The sequence below is a fragment of the Natrix helvetica genome (genome assembly GCF_964273705.1).
Source record: "Natrix helvetica genome assembly, chromosome: 1".
Classification (NCBI taxonomy): Eukaryota; Metazoa; Chordata; class Lepidosauria; order Squamata; family Natricidae; genus Natrix; species Natrix helvetica.
The window spans coordinates 120,241,273-120,265,523 of record NC_138548.1 but is presented as its reverse complement, the minus strand read 5'-3'; the positions used below and the strand labels follow the sequence as shown (position 1 = coordinate 120,265,523).

Sequence of the window (24,251 nt, the reverse complement as noted above, 5' to 3'; positions counted from 1 at the left end):
GGAGGAAGAGGAGGAGGAGGAGGAAGAGGAGGGGGAAGAGGAAAAACTTCTCTTTCACTGTTCCATTACTGAACCTATCAAAGAAAAAGCACAGCTTTACACCTTCTCATTGGTGAACTTGTAAAAATAATATGGCCATGTATGGCAGTGATTAGTGATTGCTCCTATCACTATACTCAACAACCAAACAGAATGCAGAGGTTTGTCTTTGCTAAAATGAAAAATGCTTGGACTGACACAAGTTAAAAACACTACTTAGGTGTGTAGCAGGAAATGGTGTGCAGAGGTTGCTTTTCTGGTGGCCTGGGGGTGAAGAAAGGAGACAACATCATGCAGTCCTTTCCTTGAGAAATGGCCAGCGGACCAGGCTCATGCCAAAGCAAGCTGGTAGTGCAGACTAATGTGTATATAATTCACATTCAAATCTTTAAAAGACTCCTTCTGGCATTCTTTTAGTTCAGCTTCATCCCAAATCATTTATCACTTCATTTTCAATTCTATCTCCTCTGCTGTCTGTTTCTTGTTTATTCTTCTCCGTGTCCAAAAGAACCTCTTATTCACTCTGCATTTTCTCTGCTTCTTTTTCTCTTACATTCCAAGTTTTAATGTCCCAAACACCACTGTCATCGCTAGAGGGATAAGCTTCTTCAGGGGCACAGAATGAGATGTACGGATCTCCCAGTTATCTCCTTCGTCTGACTGCTTTATTCTGACTATTGATGGAAGATAGACTCTTCAGAACAATAGCATTCCAAAATACGATAATGTAACATTGATTTAGAAGTCCACGTGGCCCTGTCATTGTTTTTCAAAATCTATGTGCATAGAGATCAGATGGGGGGGCAGGCTAACCAATTTTCACTACATCCATCTCATCTGTTCCTGGTTGTCAAAGAATATAATTTGCTTTCCTGTTTGAAATTATGCTGGTGTTTTCCAGGAATTCAGTCCCTATTTTAAATTGCGCAGTAGTTCACAGGTGTGTACCTGTGAATCGGCTGGACAAAAATAGCTAAGTGCCCCACTGGGATTCTTCCCAGGCAGAGGCGTCTACCTCAGCAGTGGTATTTGAGGTTACCTGAGCTCCATGCACACTCACCTCAGTGACATTTTTATCAAAGAGGCAGGAAGCTGTGTGGGTGGTAGTTTGTGTTTACTCAACCTCACCGATAAAAGGACTGGGGCAGGGTGCGGAGGGAGAGTGATTTTTATTTCTTTTTTAGTGACCTTTTTGGGGGACCCATTGGGTGGGGCTGGGGATTTGTACCACAACCTAAGCTGGGGTGGTTCTTGGCAGTTTCCATTTTGGGATAGAGAGAGTCCTTGACCTATGACCACAATTGAGCCCGAAGTTTCCATTGCTAAGTGAGACATTTGTTAAGTGAGTTTTGCCCCATTTTATGACCTTTTTTGCCTCAGTTGTTAAATGAATCACTTCAGTGGTTAACTTAGTAAACACAATAGATGACTGATACTGGTTTCGCCATTGACTTTGCTCATCAGAAGGTGGTAAAAGCGATCACATGAGCCCAGGACATTGCAACCGTCGTAAATATGAGTGTCTCCATTTTGATCATGTGATCATGTGGATGTGACAATGGCCGTGTGAAAAACGGTCGTAAGTCACTTTTTTCAGTGCTGTTGTGACTTTGAATGCGAACTGTTGTAAGTCGAGGACTACCAGTATTCTGAACTCCCTAATAGGTAATCCACCTGGGAGCATTCATTTGGTCAATCCAACTGAAGTGTGTGTATGTGTGATAGAAGGGCAGTGAATCATAATATACAATTCCCACATATACATGCCTTTTCTCCACAGTAGTTTCATACCTGCATAGCTATTGAAAGCTCTGGCGGAAAGCAAAATTGATCGTCACTTGCTGCTTTGTGCTCAATGTGCCATCTAATGTAAGGGAAAGCATTTTTTTAAGCATTTAAACAATTGTTGACTTCTTTAGAAATGGAGGAGGTATGCTTCTGCATATTGCTCTTAAGTGGAACAGGGGACAAAATCCTCACAAATTCTCAAGACATTTTGCCATCCTCTGCGCAACATTATCACGAGAATGTCTTTCACCTAAAATTCAGGTTGGAGAGATTTCTCGACAATTGGATTCTGCTGCTATCAGAACCTATTTCAGATGGATCCCCTTATGCGGTTAAAGCGATTGATTTCTTTGTACTTAAGATGGTTGACACAATCAGCACAGAATGAAGTGGATGATGATACCTGAAAGAGAAACAATGGGCTGTAGCATTTGACATTCTCTACATTCTCTGGTCTTTAAAAAAAATTGAGCAGTGTTTTTCCACCTTGACAACTTTTTAAGATGTGTCACTTATGCTGGCTGGGGAATTCTGGGACTTAAAGTCCACACATCTTAAAGTGGCCAAGGATGAGAAACCCTGCAATAGAGTCAACTTTAAATAAGTTTTTTTTCCCTAATGAGTAGGGTTTTTTTATTAGCAGGAATTTTGATACATGATAGAGCAATCAAAAAGTCAACTGCTTATCATCAGATACACTTCATTCTGCTGTTATGTGCAGACACTGATCTTGATTAATGAATATTAAACTTCTGTTGTTGGGCGGGATAAATTTAGTGCCATACTATTACTACTGGGGCGGGCAGTAGTACATCATTTCATAAATGGAACTATCACTATCAAATAGTTGCCTGCAAATAGGAAATTAGAAAAGGGAAGTCTCTTATGGATCATTCATCCTGCATTGAATGCTTATAAGATAATATGAAGTGGAATAAAGATAATCTACTATCTTCTCTCAATAGTCATTTAGAGCTTTCTTCCACTTGTACCTAACTGTGGCACAAATATACCCTTGCAACATGTTCTTGTTACGATAGAGCCTCCATCTTGTCCCCAGTTCATGAGTGGAGCATACTTTAACTCTCCTTAGCTGTATTGTTACTAGCATTGTGTTTTCCTTCCTTAGTCCTACACCATCAAGAATGTATGAAATATATTAGGCTTTGTGCCCTATTGCCTTAGTGGGAAGGCTGTCAGATGACTGACAGCGACATGAAACAAAAGTGGTACAGGCAGAACAGAGATCAATAAATGGGGCAGCAAATGTCATGCCTGTGTTGTTTTACACTACCTCAAGGATTGATAGTTTCAAATAGCAGTGGAAAAAAGTCCACAGATCCCTAAATAAGTTTTCTGTTCTTAGGCATTTATCCACTTATTTCAGAAATCCTCAAAGTATTACATGTTTCACAAGAGTCTGAGATGGTTCCAGGTGAAACTTTCATCATGCAGCTATCACGTATTTCTAATGATCTTGCAGCTCTTCCATCCTTCCCCATCTCCAAAAATCTGTCAAAGAAAAAGAAAATCAGAATAGCTGCACTACGTTTTTTTTAATTGACATTGTTAAGACTATTACATTGCAATTCAAGTTGCACAACTTCCGATTAATATCTCAACTTCTTATCTTGCAGAAATTCCAAAATTACGTCTGATGGATGGAGGAAGCAACTGTTCAGGCAGAGTCGAGTTGGAAGTTATGGGTATCTGGGGCACAGTATGTGGTGACAACTGGGATCTTGCTAATGCTGAAGTTGTGTGTCGGCAGCTTGGTTGTGGTTCAGCCTCTCGGGCTTTCAGTGGCTCTCATTTCCAAAATGGGACAAGACCCATCCATATGAATGAAGTGAAATGCTCAGGGCACGAATTGTATCTATGGGACTGTCGGTCCGAGAGGAGCCGTGATTGTGAACACAAAGAAGATCCTGGTGTGATTTGTTTAGGTTTGTGAATGGAATTTCTGTTGTTTGTGTTCATGTTTAATTAATATTCATTGGGGATATGGGACCCAGATTTTTTATTTTATTTTTATTTTATTTTATTTGGTTTGTCAAACATGTACAAGATAGCAGATGTAAGTATAAACATGGATAATGTCTACGGACAATAAAAGGAAATAAAGTACAAATAAATGAGGACAATAGGACAGGGATGGTAGGCATGCTAGTGCGCTTATGCACACCCCCTTTATGGACCTATGGAATGGGGTGAGGTCCACGATAGACAGTTTGGATTTGAAGCTGTGGGGGTTTGAGAATGTAACAACAGAGTCAGGTAGAGCATTCCAGGTGTTGACTGAAGTCGTATTTTCTGCAATCAAGTTTGGAGCAGTTAACCTTGAGTTTGCATCTATTGTTAGTACCAATTGCTTATGTTGGTGACCTATGGTAGGACAGGACGGGAGAAGTGTAACCCTCCCCACCTTCTGCACAACATCCAATACCATATGTCATAGTATTCTTTTGGATTGCCTACGGGTGTGTGTGTGTAAGTGTGGGGAGCCCTGTTCTACATGGATTCTTTTCTTCCCTGAGCAGTTGGTTTCATTACTTGCACTAGTGCAGTGGTTCTCAGCCTTTTCTTCACCATAGACCCCCTTTAAAATACCTTTTGTGGCCATGGACCACAAAGACTCAAGATTTAAATCATAATATTTCTTCAAGTCTTTGTGGCCCCTAGGGGTCTGCTGACTACAGGTTAAGAACCACTGCACTTGTGGATGGATGAGAATCAAGTGTAGAGGCTCTGAGTCATGGGTTCCGGAGGGCTCTATCCTCATCTCCAAATTATTTAACAACTACATGAAAAAAAAAATAGGAAAGACCATTCCTTGACATTATAAGAGGTATCATCAATATACAGATGACACCCAGTTGTATATCTCCATCCTGAGATGATACTGGGGATACTGTCAAGGATCTGCCCCAGTGGCTGGAGGCTTTTAGTATCTGGATGGCATGAAACAAACTCGGATTTAATCCCCCAAAAAACTATAGATTTGGAAGCCCTTTTATAATGTAAATAATCTGTCTTTAGCTTGGGGCAGAATTGTGCTCCCATGCAGAGCTAGTTCCCAGTCATGGATCCCCTCTTTAAAGGCAAATGAAGGTCATGTCCAGGTGGGTTTGTACACAGCTCTACCTTATGCGCAAGTTGGGATCTTTTTTGGATCAAGAGGCTCTATTGTTACTCATGTCCTTATCACCTCATGTTTGGACAATTGTAATTCATTATCCATGGAATTGTCCTTGAAGACCATCTACAGGTAGAAATTTCAGCTGGCCCAAAATGCATCAATCCAGGTTGTAACCAGTTTGACTCATTGCCTCTAACAGCTTTACAGGAGCTGCGCTAATTACCAACATGCTATTGGGTGCAATTTAAGGTGCTGGCTATCACTTTTAAAGCCTTTCATGGATCAGAATCTTTGTATCTGTGGGACTGCATGCACTATACAAAATTTGCCTGTTCCATGAATTGCAAAAGGGAGGATGTAGGTTCCTAAACCAAGGTAAATCCAGGACTATCCCTACAGTTGAAACTGCACTACTTTATCAATAAGCCATCATGTACTGATGTCATCTTAGCCCATAAGTAAAATCCCTTTCAGAGATTTGCCTGAAGATACAAAGGTCTCACTCTCAATAGAGATGGGTCATCAAAGGAGCCTCACATTCACTTCTTCAAAGATTCAAATACTGTAGAAGGCCTAAAGAGGAATGGTAGTGGCTTTGAATTAGATGTGAGTGCAGCTCTATGGAGAGTTAAAAGGATGACCTTGCTGGAGACAAAGAAGATTCTTTGCCATGACAACCAGGAGATAAAAATGGATATCAATTCCCCACTAAAGTGTATTCAGAAAAGACATAGACCTAATAATAGGAGAAGATGATATTATGGTGTCATTCAGTGTTACAGCACTCTCTACATCCATAAATCCAGAACTAGCAAAAGAATCCATGGCAGCAGTACTACACAATGTATCCAATGTAACCAAATATACTAAGATTGAAAAACCCAGAATCATGGATCTCATCAACTTTTGCCTCACTAGCTATTTTCAGTTTGATAGACAAGTTCAGCAATAAATTAGAGGATCACCCTTGGGCTCACACTCTCAGGACTCATAGCAGAGACAGTAATGCAGTTTAAAAACTATAGCATTCCTACACATACAAACCAAAGTATGGATCCAGTATATAGATGACACCTTTGTTGTAATTAAAAAAGGAACAATTAGAGAAGACACATGAAACAATCAGCATGGTCTTCAAAGGATTAAATTCACAAGGGAAGAAGAAAACAACACATTCCCTTCCTGGATGTCCTCATCAGCACAGGAAATGGCAGCAAATTAGAAACAGATCTCTATCAAAAATTCACCCACACTAACAAAGTGCTTCACTATCAAAGTAACAATTCAACCTCCTGCAAGAGGAGCTGTGTAAGAACTTTATTTGATGAATACAAACTCACTGGAGGAACCCAGACCACCAAAAAAAGTAAAACACATCATCAATACAACATCTTCCAACAAAATGGTTACACATACAACTTTATTAAAAAATGCCTGACCACTCAACCCATTATGACCCAGTCAATGCAAGCTATAAAAAAGATAACACTGTCATATGTCAAAATCATCTCATCAACCAACAAACATACAGCTTAATATAGCACACTAACTAAAGCCTCCAAAATATCTTAAGTAAACCAAAAGACCCAGTAGCCCTAAAATAAAAAACAGGAATCATCTATAAAAATAGAGTCAAAGGACAAACAGACATTAAATAGGACAGGCAGGCAGAAGACTAGCAGAGTGTGTCCATAAACGCCAACTAGCAGTCAGAAGATTATTTAAATTATTTAAATTAGATGTGTAGCTATTTTAATTAAAAATTAGAGGAAGATTTGTGCCAGGTTTGATATGAATTATTACAAAATGGTTTTGTGAATTTTTTTTATTCATTGGGGAAAAATAGTAGATTGTCCAGTTGAAGAAAAACCTTCATTTTCTGAAGAAGTACTGGATACATTTTATTATCTGGAAGTTTCCTCTAATGCTTAGGCAAAATCTTCAGTTTCCTTTGTAATGCTTTTAATCGTGCTTTCTAAAGCAATAGGAGATGCATCTGATTTGTCCTCTGCTTGATTTAATACTTCAGGTTTTAAATTAGCTTTTATATTAGGGTTTTTCTTTTATAAGCCAGCATGAACGAGTTCAGTGGCCATATAAATTTTCTAAATAAATAAATATCTAGGCTAGCATGTCTTCTTTCAGTATACTCTTCTCAAAACTAAAAATATGTTGGTCTTTGGGCCACTACTTGTAAAATTTGGTTTCCAGATTCTTCAAATCCTTCTTAAAATGTAACATTAAAATTGGACTTGGTAATCTGCCTGCAGCCTGACCAGTGCAGAATAGAAGTAAATAATTACTTCTTAAGACCTTGTACACCGTGCTGCTATTAGCCACAGCCAAACGCCACATTGCCATTTTAAGCAGTGATATTTCACCACAAATCTTTGCCCAGAGCAAAAGATGGCACCATGTCTCCTCAGAATAAAATTGCTTCTGAAGCCATAACTGCCTTATCTTACTAACTTGTTTCACTGCATCAAGACCAATACAGCCACCAGACACTGGTCAAGACTTTTATTGCATCACCCACACATTCTGAAGTACAAATGTAACACTGAGTATCATCTGCATAGTGATGATATCTCCGAGGTAAGTTAGGACAGAAAAGAAGACTCCACGAATGACTGGAACTAGACTTTATTGAGATAGGTTATAGCAACAGAATCTTGAAACTCTGAATGAGTTTTCCTCTCCCTCCCTTTTATAGTAGTGAATTAGTGAGTAGTCAGTCTCAGTTTCTTTCTCGCACTTTCTTTTTTTCTCAGGGAACATGTTCTTGCAACCATCATCTCAGCTTAGTATCTCCAAGATCGTCTCTATGGTCACTGCAATACCTTACTTTAAATACTTGAACAACTTTTCCAGTGGTTTTATGTTACATACAATGGGAGAGAGCCTGTGGCATCTCATTACTAGCCCATTTCAAGGTAAACCAAGGCATGAAAGTAACACCACAGGAAAACTAAAACAATTTTTTATCAAGATAGGCTATAGTAACAAGATCCTGAGAATCTGATTATGTTTTTTCTCCCTTTCCACTTATACTCTAGTGAATTGGGGAGTAGTAAGCCTCCTCTAAATACTCTCTCCCTTCCCAGGACATAAAGAATGCTTCTGTCTATTTGTTTGTTTATTTATGTGATGGTTTCTGGATATTTGCTTCAAGGTCACCCCTCCAGGTCTCTACACCCATTAGAAGAGCTCTGCAGCTTATCTAGTTCCCCTCACTTCAACTGACCACAGAGATGAATACTATAGTCAATGGTATTAAAGGCAGCACAGGATCACTCTCCCCCTTTTAAAACCTCCTCCTCAGTAACCTGCAAGAGTGACAATGTGGGTTCAGTTCCCAACTTTCCATGCTCAGGTTTCAACCCTGACTGAAAAGGAACGTGATCAACTTGTAAGCCTCCAGGAAAATTACATTCCTTTTACATGTAATGTATCCTAGCTGGCCTTGCAGTTGTGATATTTTATTATTCAGGTTGTAGAACTCTACATTTCTCCCTTGAATTTCATCTGGATAGCTTTGGGCCCAGAGTTCCATCTGTCAGAATTGTTTTGAATTCTGTCTTTGATTCTGCATTTTGTACTGTTAGTCACTTAGTTCTGTGTCATCTGCGAATTTGATAAATGTCCGCAGGTTGCTTTATTTCAAGTCCAAATACAACACAAATCCTAAGACAGATCTTTGGCATTCTACTTGCATTGATGCAAGCTGATATTTATTAAGTGATACAAGCTGAGGCCTGTGTTGAGCATTTGGGGATAATGGTGATTCAATCAACCGTGTCACTTGCTAACAGTAATATTGTCCATCCTGCACTTAAGGTATCTTTTCACACAATACATGCATTGTTCTGCGTATTGGCTTTGTGTCCCTGTGGCATCATTCCTGTTCATCCCACTACTTGGCACTTAGGCTGCAGCCATGCTAGCGGGTCTTTCAAGAGGAAAGGTGGCCTGACAGTTCTTAAGCCCTCAGAGGAACTGACAGGATTTTTTGGGTAGACAGTCAGACAAATAAAATGTGAAGTAATAGGGCTGGAGGAGTAGAGGTAAATAATTTTCTTTACCTATAATCTGAAGTGAGGTGTTTTTAAATTTTATTTTATTTTTTGCCACTGCAGAACCTGTGAGTATCCCTGCTCATTCTTGCTCTTTGTTTCTACACATCAGGTTAGCAGAATCAAAGGCATAGGGAAACAGGGGACGTGTGGCTGTGCCCTTAAACCTGAAAAGGAAAGGAAAAGAGAAGAACACAAAAGCAGGGAAGATTAATAGAAGCAGATAGATAAAATAAGGGCAAATGGCAAGGATTAAGTTAAATGGCAGAGGCATCAATGCAATCTCTTCTGGCTGCTTGCTTATCAGTGCTGTAGGATGATAATTATGAAGTTTTGTTTTGTTTTTTGGCTACAGTATATAACTCATACCATGAAGCTGTTTGGTTTTTCTGGAAAGGGCACTTGAGATGCCACTTGGCAACTGTCTTACCATCACCATCTGCAAATGTCCTAACTGTGTGACAGGTTAGCTAATGTAGCTTGTTTGGAAAGTGAGAAACATGCTATCCTATTAGCTATTGTGATCTGCAGGAGGTTTCAGCTGGCTTTGATTGGAAAGGTTGTTTTGTTCCATATCTCTGATGTGCTTCATTCCTTTATTGATTCTGATCTATTGATCCCTACAACAATGTTCATGATGCAAAACCCATGCACGCTCTGTAATTCTGAGTCTCTGAGATATGGGCTGGGGTTAAGGTTTGCTTTCCCCGGGAGAATTTTGTTTCTTCTTGATGCACACAGTTATCTTAGAATATACAGCCTGGGCAAGCTAAGTCTCAACATATCCTTATTGGTCTAAATTTGAAACTGGTTGGTGAAGATGCTGGAACTTGTGGAGACCGCCAAATTAACTTATTTGATTAGAGAAAGTGAACCGTGCCTACATTTATTACCCCTTATAGACTTTTTGAATAAAAATGGAAAAAAAATCACTTATGATTTGTGGTTCAGTGATTAAAAAAAACAAACCTGAATAATAGAAAAGAGTAAACTTTCTTTTGTAATCAGGAAGTAAGAGATAATTTGTACTTGCATTTGCTGCAGAAAATTCTGCTTTCTACTTCTTTCTTTCTGAATGTTGACTTTTTTCTTTTTTCTGCTTGTCTGTCTTTACCTGTTATTAGTTTTTGTTAGTTTTTATGCTCATGGTAAAAATTTCAATAAAAACCTGACATTGATTCACTTCTTTGGTGTTAATTGATTTTGTTTTGTTTTTTAATTTTTTGTATCCTTTTATAATTTCAGGCTCACTGGCTAACAAGACGCCTACAGATTCAACAGAAAGAGAAACTGTGACTTCAGTCTCCCATCTACCTAGTCTCAGTAAGTAAAATCTCTTTAAAGTACTTCAACTGCACCCCGTGTAATTGCTTAAACAAAGTCGTTGTAGATTGCCTGCTTACTGAGAGCTTACTACATGGCTAATTCAATTTGAGCAGTGTTTTTTATTCTTCTCTTTCTCAACTATATCTTTTGGCTTAGTCCAAATTCATCTTAGTGGTATAAACAGCCAGAAGCAACATTCCAATCTGACTGACATTTGGCAGTAGACTGAATCAGTAGTTCATAAAATTTGCATTAGAATGATCCCTAGAATAATAAATGCATGTATACAACTCCCTGAATCAATATACAGGTAGTCCTCAGCTTACAACAGTTTATTTAGCTACCATTCAAAGTTACAACAGGACTGAAAAAAGTGACTTATGGCCGTTTATCACACAACCATTGGAGCATCCCCATGGTCACATGATGACAAGTCCGATTCTTAAGCAACTGTTCATCTTTATAAAGGTTGCAGTGTCCTGGGGTTATGTGATCAGCTTTGGTGATCTTCTGACAAGCAAAGTCAATGAGGGAATCCAGATTTTCTTAACAACCATACTACTAGCTTAACAAATGCAATGATTCACTTAACAACTGTGGCAAGAGAAGTCGTAAAATGGGGCAAAACTCACTTAAATGTTTCACTTAGCCACATAAACTTTAGGCTCAATTGTGGTCATCACTTGACGTCTTGGCTGGACTACTGCAATGCCCTCTACATGGGGCTTCCCTTGGGACGCGCTTGAAGACTGCAGCTATTCCAGAACGCAGCCGCACGGGCTATCTTCGGGAGTACTAGGTACTCCCACGTAACACCACTCCTGCGCGAGCTGCACTGGCTGCCTGTGGTCTTTCGGGTGCATTTCAAGGTGTTAATTACCATCTTTAAAGCGCTCCATGGCTCAGGACCTAGGTACTTGCGGGATCGCATCCTACCACACACTTCCCTGCGACTGATTCGCTCTCACAGGGAAGGACTCCTCCGGGTGCCATCCACTAAGCAATGCCAACGGGCGGCACCTAGGAGTAGAGCCTTCTCTGTGATGGGCCCAACCCTCTGGAATGACCTCCCCCCCGATATCAGAACCACCACCGACTTCCCCTCCTTTCGACGAAAACTGAAGACTCACCTGTTCCGTTTAGCCGGCCTGGACCATTTATAACCTTATTATACCTCCTGGCAGATATATTTTAACTGGGTAATTTTAATTGGGTATTTTTAGGATTGTTGAAATATTGTTTTTATCTACTTTACTTTGTACAGTGTCGTATTGCCTCCTCTTCTATGTTGTTATGTTTGTATGTTTGTATTCCATTTTATCTGTTTTATTTGACTGTACACCACCCCGAGTCCCTTTGGGGAGAGGGGGCGGTATAAAAATCGAAATAAAGGTAAAGGTAAGGTAAGAACCACCTGTATTCATTTAATTGATCTTAAGCTTAAACAAGAAATAAATATGCCACTTTGGTTTCAGTAATTAAAATTATTCAATAATCAATCATTATAACTAAAAATGTTGACCTCCCACTCTATCTGTTCAAATCTAATTGTGACCCTTGGCTCTAATTTGTTTATTTCTCATGGGGTCACAACCCATAGTCTCAGAACTTATGGGTGGAAACATTCCCTAAAAGTTATGTTTCATTGATGCATTTTGGAAGAAAGTAAAACCTCACCTCTGATTGGTAAAACCCCCATGAACACAGAGAATCAGAGTGTTAGGATGATTCTTGGCTGCCACTAACTGAGCAGCTTTGGTTATAAGAGTCCTGGAAAGAGAAGGGCAACTGAAAAAGTTGTTTCTCCCAAGGAAGAAATACATATGAAAAACAAAGGATAGGGGAAAAGAGAAGAGCCCAAGCTGGAGCTTCAAAGTTGGGGAAAGCTAAAACTAATTTGTTTGTTTATCTGTAAAATGTATTGGCCACCCATCTTACTCAGGGTAACTCTGGGTGGCTTACAATCATATATCTGATTGTATAGTTCATATATTCATCTGAAGGCAGCAGCTGAATATCTGGCTAAAAGTATTTGGCAATATATTAATGCAATAAGTGAATAAGGAGAAACTGTTCAACCTATGTTCTTGTTAATGTTACTTTTTCTACTATATACTTTTCATTAATCCATGTCCAAACAAGCACAATGTAAGATAAAATAGAAATGAACAATTTTGGAGGAACAAAATGAACTTACAGTATGGGTTTCATATTGCCCAACAGACTCCTCCAAAATTGTTCATTTTGACCTTTTGATCTTGTGTTATCCTCCCATGTAGCATTTCAGTTGTAATAGACACCTTTCTAAACCAAGATAAACTGAGAAACGAGTGGGATAAACACCTTGTGTCTCTTCGGCTGCTGTGGTTTGGCTTGTCTGTTTCCAGTTGTTGAAAGTGTTTTCAGCATAGTTTGCAGGCAAAGATTATGATGGCCCATGCACAGGAACATACAAATGCCACAGTTTAGCATACTTGAATCAGATATCACAATGCAAATGTGTCACAGGTGCATATGATTTCATTGTGTGCCTACAATGTTGGTCATCATGGCTTTCTGTAGGTGCCACAGGTGGAAATACTTGCATTGCTCAATTGTGAAATTGTCTAGTCTTATTCATGGGTACTTTCAGGATGTCCTGATAAAATCAATGTTCTTTAATAATATGCTGGTTTTTCTATAGTGTTCCATATTCTTTTTTAGATAAAAGTTATTGCTAATTCTTGAATAGACTTCTCTCAAAGCACCCAACCCCATTCTTAATCTATATCTTCAAAGTGATGTTGTTACTTAATTATCTTCAAGGTGATATTGGTTTGTGTGCTTGGTTGGGTATGTTATTATAATAAAAGCAGTCCCACAGCATTTTATGGGCATCTTTTTTGACACTGTACTAGAAATTCCTTCTGGATTTTCTGTTCCCTGGTTTCTCATTTAATCTGATGGTAAAGAAATTGTTTTGAGATTTTTTTTTAGATGAAGGAAATATTTGGAGACATTCTCATGAGTGAAGAGTAACACTAACTTACACTTACTTTAGATATGAGATGAAAGGGAGTAATAATTTTATTATATTACCGGTAAATAGAAAATGAAGTAAAAAAGATCCAGTTTGGTGATTAAGACACGAGGCTAGAAAACAGGAGACCTTGAGTTCAAGTCCCACTTTAACCATCAAAGTCAGCTGGGTGATCTTGTGCCAGTCACTCTCTTTTTAGCCCAACTCACCTCACAGGGTTGTTGTTCTGGAAAAAAAATAGGAGGAGGAACGTATGTGAAATCATTTGTAAAAATAATAAAGGTGAGGTACAAAGGAACAAGCAAAAAATATTTATCTTGTCTCTTTTCCAAGACTTCAAGGCTGATTACCTACAGAATCTCCCCTCATGTTTCTCTGCCGTAAAATCCTCCTGTGCCATTGTTTTTTGCTAAAAGCAGTGAATGGCTCAGCTACCCACACCCAGAAAGTTTCCATAGCTAAGTGTGGACTTGAATTTCGCTTCCTCGGTCTAAATTCTGACAGCTGGCAGTTCCTATCTTCCCATGCTCCAGCTAAATTGCAAAGAAAAATATATATGAGAGTATTGCCATTAATTATTTTCAGATCAGGAATATTATGAGTAGAATACAGTACTGAATTCTGCTGACTGACAGCTGCCTTCAATTTGGCAGATCGAATCTCACCAGGCTCAAGGTTGATACAGCCTGCCATCCTTCCAAGGTTGGTAAAATGAGGACCCAGATTGTTGGGGGCAATAGGCTGACTCTGTAAACTGCTTAGAGAGGGCTGTAAATGCTAATTCTATGCTATGCTATGATAGAGAAGGTATGCGTTGAAAGATGCTGTCACCTCAGCATCCTTGGATAACTTGCAAGCTCCAAAACATCACCCAAAGACCTTTGAAATACTTTTTAAAGCACCCTGGGACTGAAGTAGAAAAATAAAACAATATTTTTGGAAGAGAGATTTGCACCAACCTCCCCCCTCACAAACACACATACAGGTAGTCCTTGTCTTACAATAGTTCTTTTAGTGACCGTTTGAAATGACAACGACACTGAAAAAAATGATTTATGACCAGTGGTGGGTTCTTACCGGTTTGGACTGATTCGGCTGAACCGCTAGTGGTTTGGTGGACTGGGTCGCTGGAACCGGCAGCGACCCAGGCCTGCCACGCCCCCAAACTGGTTCTCTGGGTGGTGCCTATCTTGGTTTTTGCTTCTGCACATGCGCAGAACAATTTTTATTGTACTGCGCATATACGCAGGGTGCACATCAAGCACATGCACACGTGGAGCAGCCACAAGCGAGCTGGCAGTAGTGACTGCTGGAACCCACCCCTACTTGTGACCATTAAGAGCACTTTTGGCCATTGCGGCATCTCCAAGGTCACGGGATTTGCCTACAAGCAAAGTCAACGGGGAAGCAGCATTCACTTAACAACCAGCTTACTAACTTATCAACTGCAGTGATCCACTTAACAACTGTGGCAAGAAAAGTCATACAAATGGGGCAAAGCTCACTTAAATAATGTCTCACTTAGCAACATAAATTGTGGGCTCAGTGGTGGTCGTAAGTCAAGGACTACCTGTAGACGGCTTCAGAAAGCAGTTTTTTTTTTTTCTTCCATTTTCTCATTTCTATCAAATGTTCCATTTGCAGCTTTTACAATCCCTGAAGACCTGAAACCAACATCACCAGATCGGCATCTGCAGACGACCTGCATCGTTCTGGGTTTTCTCCTTTTTCTGAGCATTGTGATTATTATTATCCTTCTGCTGAAAAGACAGAAGAAAAACGGTACATTTCATGTAGTAGTGGGGATCACAAGTGCTGGGGAGGAAACGGCTTAGAAGAAATATTTTGTTTATTCATTCGATCATTCGTCATATTTATATGGCTGCACATCTCTCAAAATATAATTCTGGACGTCTTACAAGGAAAAAAAACTCCTATAGAACAGTAACATAAAAATAAACCAATTAAAAATATTAATATTATGATTAAAAAGCAAGGAGAGAGCAACTTGTTAAAATGTGGTCAGAGCTATGGTGGGATGGGGTTTTTAATGCCATCTTATTTAGAGGGCATTGCACTGGGGTAAACTGTGATTTGAAACAGGAGACCAATTTCCTTTTTGCAGAAACAACGTAATTGTGAAGGCTCCCTGCTAAGAATTCCTACAGCTAACAAGCAACAGCATAAGCTCAGTGCTTTTGTTCGGGGTGCCATTTCTGGAAACCTCCATTAGGCTAGAATGGAAATTTAAATCGGCTGAAAGAACGTGCATATGGATTGATTAGCCAAGAGGCTGAGAGCTTTTCTACAGATCTACTTAATGCAGCCACTAGTTCTCAGAGTCCTTTACATTACCCAGTTTATCATATCTGCACAATCAGATGTATTTGTATTGGAAGACAGAGATAAAAGAGATGGGTGTTTTTTTAATGCAGTACTCCTTAAGGCTGTGCAACACTTTGGATTTAATTGCCAAATGATGCTTTAGATCTTATGGGAGTGTAAAGGCACCCATGCAGACCATCTTAAAGCAGCCAGGTGACATAGCCCTAATATTCCAGGAAGGGCGGCAGCTTCTTCAGCATGTTGCAAGCAGTCAGGTGCCCCGTTTCTGCTCCAAAGCTCCAGTTGGAAATCAAAGTCAAAGTGCTGCTTAGCTGTAATCACCTTCAGCCTACTAGTGTCTGGCATCTCTTGTCATGTGCTTTTCAATGGACGTAGGCAGGTGGGTCACTAGTGAAGTAGCAAGCACAGTCGGAGTGGAATACATAGATCTGTGAAAGATGTATGTAATGAATATGATCTTACTACGAATGGGTGCTCAGATACCAAGCAAAGCTGTGGGTAAAAGAAGAGATGCGGGGGGGAGCTTTTCCCAGTGATCTTATATTGTGAGCATTTTATTTGCAGATTGTGTTATATCTTCTGCTGCAGTATCAGCTCCTGTCCTGATGAATCACACAGTGCAGAAGTTAACCACTGGACGGGATGTCTCCTTGAGCCTCCACAAAACAGAAGGTATCAAAAGCTCTTGCCTGCCTGCCTTAACTTGACTATCTTTCTTCTCACTTTTTTCCTTCTGTTTGCTCTATACAAGTAATTTTTTCTGGCTCTGATCAATTAGGCTAGGATTTCATCAGACCTGTCATCCATAGTGGGCTGTAGGACACCAGCAGCCAAACAAGCCAACAAACAACTTTTGTGGTTTCTTAGGGAAAATCTGTCCTTTTAGGTTAGCATTTGTCTGAGTAGAAAATCTCCACTGTTCAGCTCTATCCCCAACTCCAGCCATCATCATCTGCAAAAACTGAAAACTCCTGCAGGTTAAATTCAAAGAATGCTTAATGTTCCTTTCTGTTAGAGAACTCGACTTTATGCATGTTTGGAGGGGGGGTGGAAACAATGCAGCAGATCAATTTTTATTTTATTTCTTAAATGTGTATGCTGCCCATCCCCCTTCGCAAGGTGTCTTTGGGTGACTTGCAAGTTATAAAACAAGTAAAAAAAATAATTAAAACATTAAAATTACACAGATTAAATTGTTGTTAAAATCAGTATCTGCTGTTTGTTTGAAGCACTGATATGGCTACCTAACGTAGGCAACATGATTCTGGAGAGCAAATATAAAAACATAAGATCCTTTTAATCATCTATTTTCAATGCTGTATCCAAGAAGAATTTTTTTTATAAACAGAGGAAATATATAAGGAATAAATTCATTACTACAAGCAAAACAACTGAGACCAAATATAAATTCAATGTCATGTCAAAAAAATATTTACCCAACAGCAAATAAATTCATATAGGCAAGTTCTGTGAACTTTTCTTAATCAACCTCAATTACATAAATATTAACCAACAATTCCATTTGTTTATTTACAGGACTTATATGTTTACCTATCTCATACTGTGACTCTAGGAGGCTCACATACACCTATTAAAACGTGGCTAAACTGTTAAATGAATACTGCAGTGTTATATCATGCAGAATGAGATCCAGTTTAGTGTAATTCTTAAGGCACCAGCCTAGAAACTGGGAGACTGTGAGTTTTAGTGCTGCCCTAGGCACAAAGCCAACTGGGGGACCATTCTGTCTCTCTTTCAGCCCTAGGAAGCAGGCAAAAGCAAACCTATTGTGAAATATTGCCAAGAAAACTGCAGGGATTTGCCCAGGTGCTCCCCAGGAACCAACACTATCTCAGAGGCACACCTGCATAGCTGTGCATCTGCATAATTTAGAATGTATTTGAGGATATTCTTGTGATTATAGCACCAGTACAGGTATAGCTAATAGCCAAAATAACATCCTGAAATTACTGGTGGACCAAAAAAATGAGCAAGAAATGTTCATGAAAATATGTGCTTTGGTATCCACTGAGCTTCACTGGATTCAGTAGGATTAAATGTTAATATGCCATAAGTCTCCTTCTATTTCAATATATTAGCAGAGATAATATCACACTCAGATGATGCTGGTTGGTCAATTCCTGTCACAATCAATGAACCAACACTTGGTCGATCTTGGTCGTAACGTGCACTTGGCATCTTCAGGAAAAATGCTATGAAGGAAAAAAAAAAAGGAGAGATAATACCTCTGGATATTTAGCTCATATCAAATGTATATTTGCATTGTCCTGACACATCAGCCTATGACAGCACATAATACAATAGTAAACACAAAGTGTTAAATGACACCCTTTGATGTGAATTCAGACAACATCTGATAAAACAATCAATAACAATAAACGTATATAAAATCCCCTCCAGCGATCATAAAAATCGTAAAAGTGCTTAACACTAAAAAAAAAATCCTTGATAATCCAACTAGCTTTTTAGAGGTTTTTTTGAAATCAATGTTTCACAATATTGATAAATTCCTTCAAATGAATTAGTTTTATGAGCACATCGGGGGTGTGGGGGGCTTGTTACTATCCATGATCATGTTTGGTAATTACATATTACAGTGGCACTGAAAAAAAGTGCCTCATGGCTGTTTTTCACACTTAGCATCCCCATAGTCACATGATCAAAATTTAGACACTTGGCAACTGACTCATATTTATGACGGTTGCGGTGTCCCATGGTCATGTGATTTCCCTTGTGACAAGCAAGGTCAATGGGGAAGTCAGATTCACTTAACAACCATGTGATTAACTTAACATCTGCAGTGATTCGCTTAACAACCGTGCCAAGAAAGGTCGTAAAATGGGGGGGGGGGAATTCACTTAAGAAATGTTTCGCTTCGCAACATAAATTTTAGGCTCAATTGTGGTCGTAAGTCGAGGGTTACCTGTATAATGAAGATTTGTTTTGAAATCATGACTCCAATCCTAGAGCCAGTCCTACACCATAGCAGAATATATTAGGTGCTGCCTTTTCTAAACTCTGCTGGTTTCCTCACACAATTGTTTCTGTTCTCTCTTCCATAAACAGGCACGACCCCTTCAGCAGTCCATGAAGACTCTGATTCTGATTATGAAGACTATGATTTCAGCAAGAAGCCCCCTGTGCCTTTCTCTAATTTCTACAGTGAGCAATCCCCTATGGCTATCTTTCTCCCCACTTATACGCACCTGAATGTTGTGTTGTTCCAAAGATTGAGGCAGCCTGTGAGCTCCTTTTTCTTCAAAACTTAGGCTTAACCTTCATTGTAGTTCCTATGATGAAAAAGAACCAAGGAAGGATTTCTATTCAAATTGTAACAAGCTACAAGAAGTATTTTTCTTTCAGTCTTGAAGGGCTTCTTCCTGGGTTTAAAGAAAAAAGGCATTATTTCCCAAAATAATTGCTTCTTTCCGAGATCTCTACTTTAACCCCAATCTTGGGTGCACCACAGACAGAGCAAAACATGTGAAATGGCCTTATTTCCTGGCAATTATAGAACTGTCTTTAAGACACATTTCAGACACCAGTGACTAATGATGCAGAAATTATACCTAAATACAATAATTAGATATCTCCAGTGGTGGGATTCAGACTTTTTTACTACCTGTTCTGTGGGCGTGGTTTGGTGGGTATGACATGGTTTAGTGGGCATGGCAGGGGAAGGATACTGTAAAATCTCCATTCCCCTCCCACTCTAGGGGAAGATTACAGCAAAATCTCCATTTCCTCCTGATCAGTTGGGACTCGGAGGCAGAGAACAGATGGGGGCGGGGCCTGTCAGAGGTAGTATTTACCAGTTTTCCGAACTACTCAAAATTTCCAGTGCCAATTGTGAGCATTCTGTCTGATAAGCAAACAGTAAAACTTGCTGCAGAAGTGGCAGTGTTTTATTAGGTTCTGTTGCATGGATCAAAGTGTGCAATTCTTATGAAAAATACCCAGCATGCCTTGCCTTCAACCATATAGAGTGACCAAAACTCTTAGTGGAATAGGGGATTTGGTGGCTAGTCAGCATAATGAGCATTACAAACAGTTTTTCTATTTTTATTTATAGATAGAAAAACTGAAGGAACATGGCCACCAAATCTCTTTGTTCATCTGTTGGTGTCAGGCGCAACCCAAAGTGACCTAGAATCTGGCCCTAGGTCCAGTCAAATTCAGTTCTTTATTTATTGATTCACACCAAATAGACAGAATCTTGCCAGACTAAATCTATCCTACTCTAACACTAATGGATGTATTCTAGGAGATTCTAAATCTCTTCCTTTCTCTCCATGCCCACTCCAGGCTGTGTTGTCCCTTGTCTTGTTCCCCTTTTGGGAATGTGCTCCCTCCTTTCTGGGAAATTGTCACTTCATTGTAGTCCATCACAACATCTCCCTTATATCTCACCAGAAAAGGACAATTCTGATGGACGGCGATTCCTGGTAAATGCTGCAGATTGACAAGTGTTATCAGAAATCTGATATATTTAAAGATCTACAGCAGCCTGGTGTTAAATAGGGTTTTAACTGTACAATCACAATGCTTGGGCAACAGCTCATTTCCTGAAAGTGATATTATCTCCCAGATCTAAAACTTTTAAGGAAATAAGCAAGGGTGTGACAACCCAATTCAATGTCTATTTTAAAGAGTTTAATGGACTATGACTCTGTTTTCAGCTTCTTTTCACTATCATGCAACTGGCGACCAAGTTTCACCACCCCAGAATTTCCCCAAACTGACAATGGGTCAGAAGACCAAACATCCCAAGGATTATCGGCAAACGGGTGAGAGTCGATTTTTATCTTTTTGTACCATATCCAGTTCTTCTTGACTGTTACTATATCCAGATAGTTTTCCACATTTTATACCCTCTGGGATGGATGAGGATCCATTGGTTGTTTTTCAGGACCGGGCCAGTTTAGTTAATTCCAAGTTACTGGATTATTATTATTATTTTAATTCTTTTTCCTTCTCTGTTGTACGAAGTGTTTGGTAGCACAACATTTTTGCAATCCATAGCACCTTGGGATGAAATAATGATTTCCATCCCTTGTATTTGTCATTTCAAATGGGCAGAAGTGAAAACAAAAATCCTCATAGATTACCTTCTAATAGTGTCCAAGAGTTTGAAAAGTGAAAACAATAGCTGTGTAAAACTGTTCTTAGCAGCTCACCAGTTTGATCAAATTGGTTCAGGTTCTGATATAACATTTGGGAGACTGCTGTTGTGTTATTACTACCTTATACTGTTATCTGTGTTTCCCAGTCTTTGCCGTTCAGATACATTAAGAGCTCACCCAGTTTCCCAGCTTTTAACCATATTGCCTGAAACTGCAGTCCAAATATCTATCAGAAAGACACAAGTTTGGGAATGCTGATACAGGTTTCCCCATCATTTCCAAATAAATTCAGATCTCATATGCAATACTTAGGGGCTTTAGGGAGAAATATATATTTTTAAAAAGCTTCCAAAGATTGCTAAAGCCCCTGACTTCATTATTTGGGGTTCCAGGTTTATTGGGGAGGAGGAGATGATTTTTCAATTTTAACTATGAATGAATAATCTGAGCCAAGTAGGTGGCAGTAACTGTTTTGTCAAGAGAAGACATGTAAAGACAAATAACAAGCTAAGCAGATACTGGCTTTTCTTTTTTTATAGACAACTAGCAGAAATCTTTGTATGTGTATTATTGTCCCCCCCTTGTCCCCCCTCCATTTTTATGACCCAGGAACAATAATCAGTCATTATTCTCTTGCTATTGAGCATAGTCAGGCTTCATTCAGCTGATTTGTCCTATCAAATAAAATCCTCATTTGATGAAACGTATTAGAAGTTAGATGCAACTATCAATAGGTATTAATTATGGTGATTATCTACTGCATCAATATCTGAGGAAGTATACCTCTCAATAGAAATTGCCAAGAGGATGACCATGACTAGAATATCTGTTGTTGTTTTCTATTCCCCCTTCATATTACAGCCAATCATCTCTACATTCACTTCCCTATTTCCAGGAGTATTTAAAAAATGCAAGTAAGCGCTAGGAAGATGAATGTGCCACAGCCTTCTTGAAGTTAATGCCCTCCCATTGTTTGGGACTTCAGCTGCCATGTAGGATTGAAATGATGGAAAATGAAGTCCAATATATTGGGAGAAAACCAGTTTGGGACAAGGGAACACAAATAAATTAATAATCCTCCCTTACACACACACTTATGGGCTATGCTGATTCAGGAGTGGCATCACACTCCTGTATTCCCATGTGGCTATTATTTTTCAGCAAGCCTCTACAATGTTAATGAACTTCTGGCTTAGTGCTCCAAACAATTGAAAATGCAATATTGCATCATTTTCTCTGAACTGGAGTTGATTTATGGGAACTCCTATTTTTTTCTTGCCTCGTGGATCCTGAATTTTTCCCCTCCCTCCTGAAATCAAGGAACAATGTCTCTTTGCTTTTATTCCACTCTCTCGGGTGTATCTGAGGAACAGTTTTATAGCTCCTCCCACGCAACCATCATTGTTTTCCTTGCTACCAGATAAATGGGCTTTGGTGAAGAATGCTGGTCAGATCATAGGTTGTTGTTGGTGGTGGTTTTGTTTTGTTTTTGTTTTTTTCAATCTCCTATTAACCAGCTGGAGGAACAGTGGTCAAAATCATAGAGTTCTTTAGCAGCCAGTGGGCAGCACTCATAGGACACTGCATGGGTGCTTCAGAAAGGCAAGAAATGTAGCTCTATGATTCCATTCAAGTACTTGTGGTTTTCTCCAACAGATCCTACAGCTGAAGATAGTGATAGCACCTCTTCTGGAGATGCAGACTGGTATGAGAATATCCACAAACCACAGGAACAAGGAGATGAACCTTCCTTTGCAGGTGAAGAACGGGTGTCCTAAAAGCAGGTGCACAGCCTTTAATTAGTCAATTAGTGTATTGTTCATCAAACACTCTCTTTGTTTCTATCTAGTTGCTGTCCAGATTTTTGCAGAGCAGAGAAGCTCTAAATTGGGTCATTTTTTTCTATATATTAAAAATAGACAAAATCTTTTTTCGTCGTCATCCTCATGTAAGCATAGGTCCTTCGTATTGCAAACCTCTGCATGTGGCTATAGCCACAGCTTGGTGAAATATCCTTTAAAGCAGCTTTGCCCTTCTGTTTCCCTCCAGAGGTGTTGGGGCTACAACTCCTAGAATTCTAGTTCAATGGGAAATGATGTTTAGGAAGGACATATCATCTCTCACGTCTATACTTTTCTCCCATTTATTCCAAAAGATTACTTGGCTAGATAATTAAGTCACCCGATTTCTCAGCTAACCTCCTAATCTTTTTCTTCTATGATACTGCCTTTTATTTCTTGGATCCTGAGCTGATCATTCTCTCTCTCTCTCTCCCTCTCTCTCTCTCTCTCTCTCTCTCTTTTTTTTACTTCAGGCTTAACAGTTTTTGCCAAACCTTGGTCAAACGGCTTGACTGGCTCTGGAAATGATTCATCTGGCAGCAGTGAACATCATAACATGTGATCCTAAGGACCTGGGCTGCTGAATGGAGACAGCTTCAGGCCTGGCCTCTCATACAAAAATGGCCATGGTTGGCAACAATAACTTGAGACCTGAGAAAGATCATTTTCCACCTTTTCAGCCTTGAGGACTCAGCATTGAAGAAATAGACCAGACAATCCCAGGATCTTCAGCAACTGCAAAGATGCATCAATGACCATTTCCCTCCCTGGTTGAATGAGAAATATGCCACCTTTATACAGTTCTTCCATGGGAGAACTCTATGGGGGGGGGGTAGGATTCGCACTGGGTTCTGCATTTGATTCCCCTCATTTGATTTTGTTTTGTCACACAGTGAAGTGCCATCATCAAACCAAGATGCAGCTTCAAAATACTAAATAAACCAGGGGGGCAGAATGTTCCAGCCATGTCACCTTGTTAGGATGTTTCTGCCACTTTTTGAGGTGGCATCTTTCTCTTCCAGGACCCAAGAGGCCAGTTTTGTCTTTGGGGAAATTGTTAGCTTAAAAGCCTGAGACTGCTTAGAGATTTTTGGGGTAGCAATGGGATTCTCTCATGGCTGAAATTAGATGCCAAAGCTGCTTCTCTTGACGAAAGTTTGGTTGTCTCTTAAGAGATTCTGAAAGGAGGGTGTAGGTTTTTATATTGAAGCCCTGGAGTAGCTACACTATGAAATGCCAAATATGTGGCAGAAACTGTCAGCCATTTAAAATACGTATGTGCATATGTGCATGCAAAATTGCACTGCCATGTATAAGATATTTACTATGTTTGGGCTGTTATCTTCCCACATTTTCCAATATTCTAATCATAAAAAAAACCAAGAAGAAGAAGGGAAAGATTAAGGAAATCTTTGGTTAAGTACCTGATGGCTATCAAGAAGAAGGTCTAGGATGTTTCCAAATTGGGTTTGTGCATCTGTGAGAGAGGCAGAGCAAGTGTGTCACTACTTTCCCTGTTTATAGAATTCTAGGGAG

The 24,251-nt window shown here is 39.5% G+C and overlaps 1 protein-coding gene across 1 annotated transcript in view; it reads left to right on the top strand.

Annotated features, from left to right (window-relative positions):
• Nucleotides 1–23,510, top strand: part of CD6 (CD6 molecule) — a 47,485-nt gene extending 23,975 nt beyond the window's left edge. Inside the window, exons 3-10 of the mRNA XM_081957931.1 lie at nucleotides 3,465–3,773; nucleotides 10,285–10,362; nucleotides 15,029–15,166; nucleotides 16,295–16,402; nucleotides 18,818–18,913; nucleotides 20,431–20,538; nucleotides 22,531–22,632; nucleotides 23,189–23,510. Of these exons, the coding sequence (XP_081814057.1) occupies nucleotides 3,485–3,773; nucleotides 10,285–10,362; nucleotides 15,029–15,166; nucleotides 16,295–16,402; nucleotides 18,818–18,913; nucleotides 20,431–20,538; nucleotides 22,531–22,632; nucleotides 23,189–23,277 (1,008 nt within the window). The 5' untranslated portion in view covers nucleotides 3,465–3,484 and the 3' untranslated portion in view covers nucleotides 23,278–23,510. The remainder of the gene's footprint in view (nucleotides 1–3,464; nucleotides 3,774–10,284; nucleotides 10,363–15,028; nucleotides 15,167–16,294; nucleotides 16,403–18,817; nucleotides 18,914–20,430; nucleotides 20,539–22,530; nucleotides 22,633–23,188) is intronic.
• The last annotated feature ends 741 nt before the right edge of the window (nucleotides 23,511–24,251 follow it).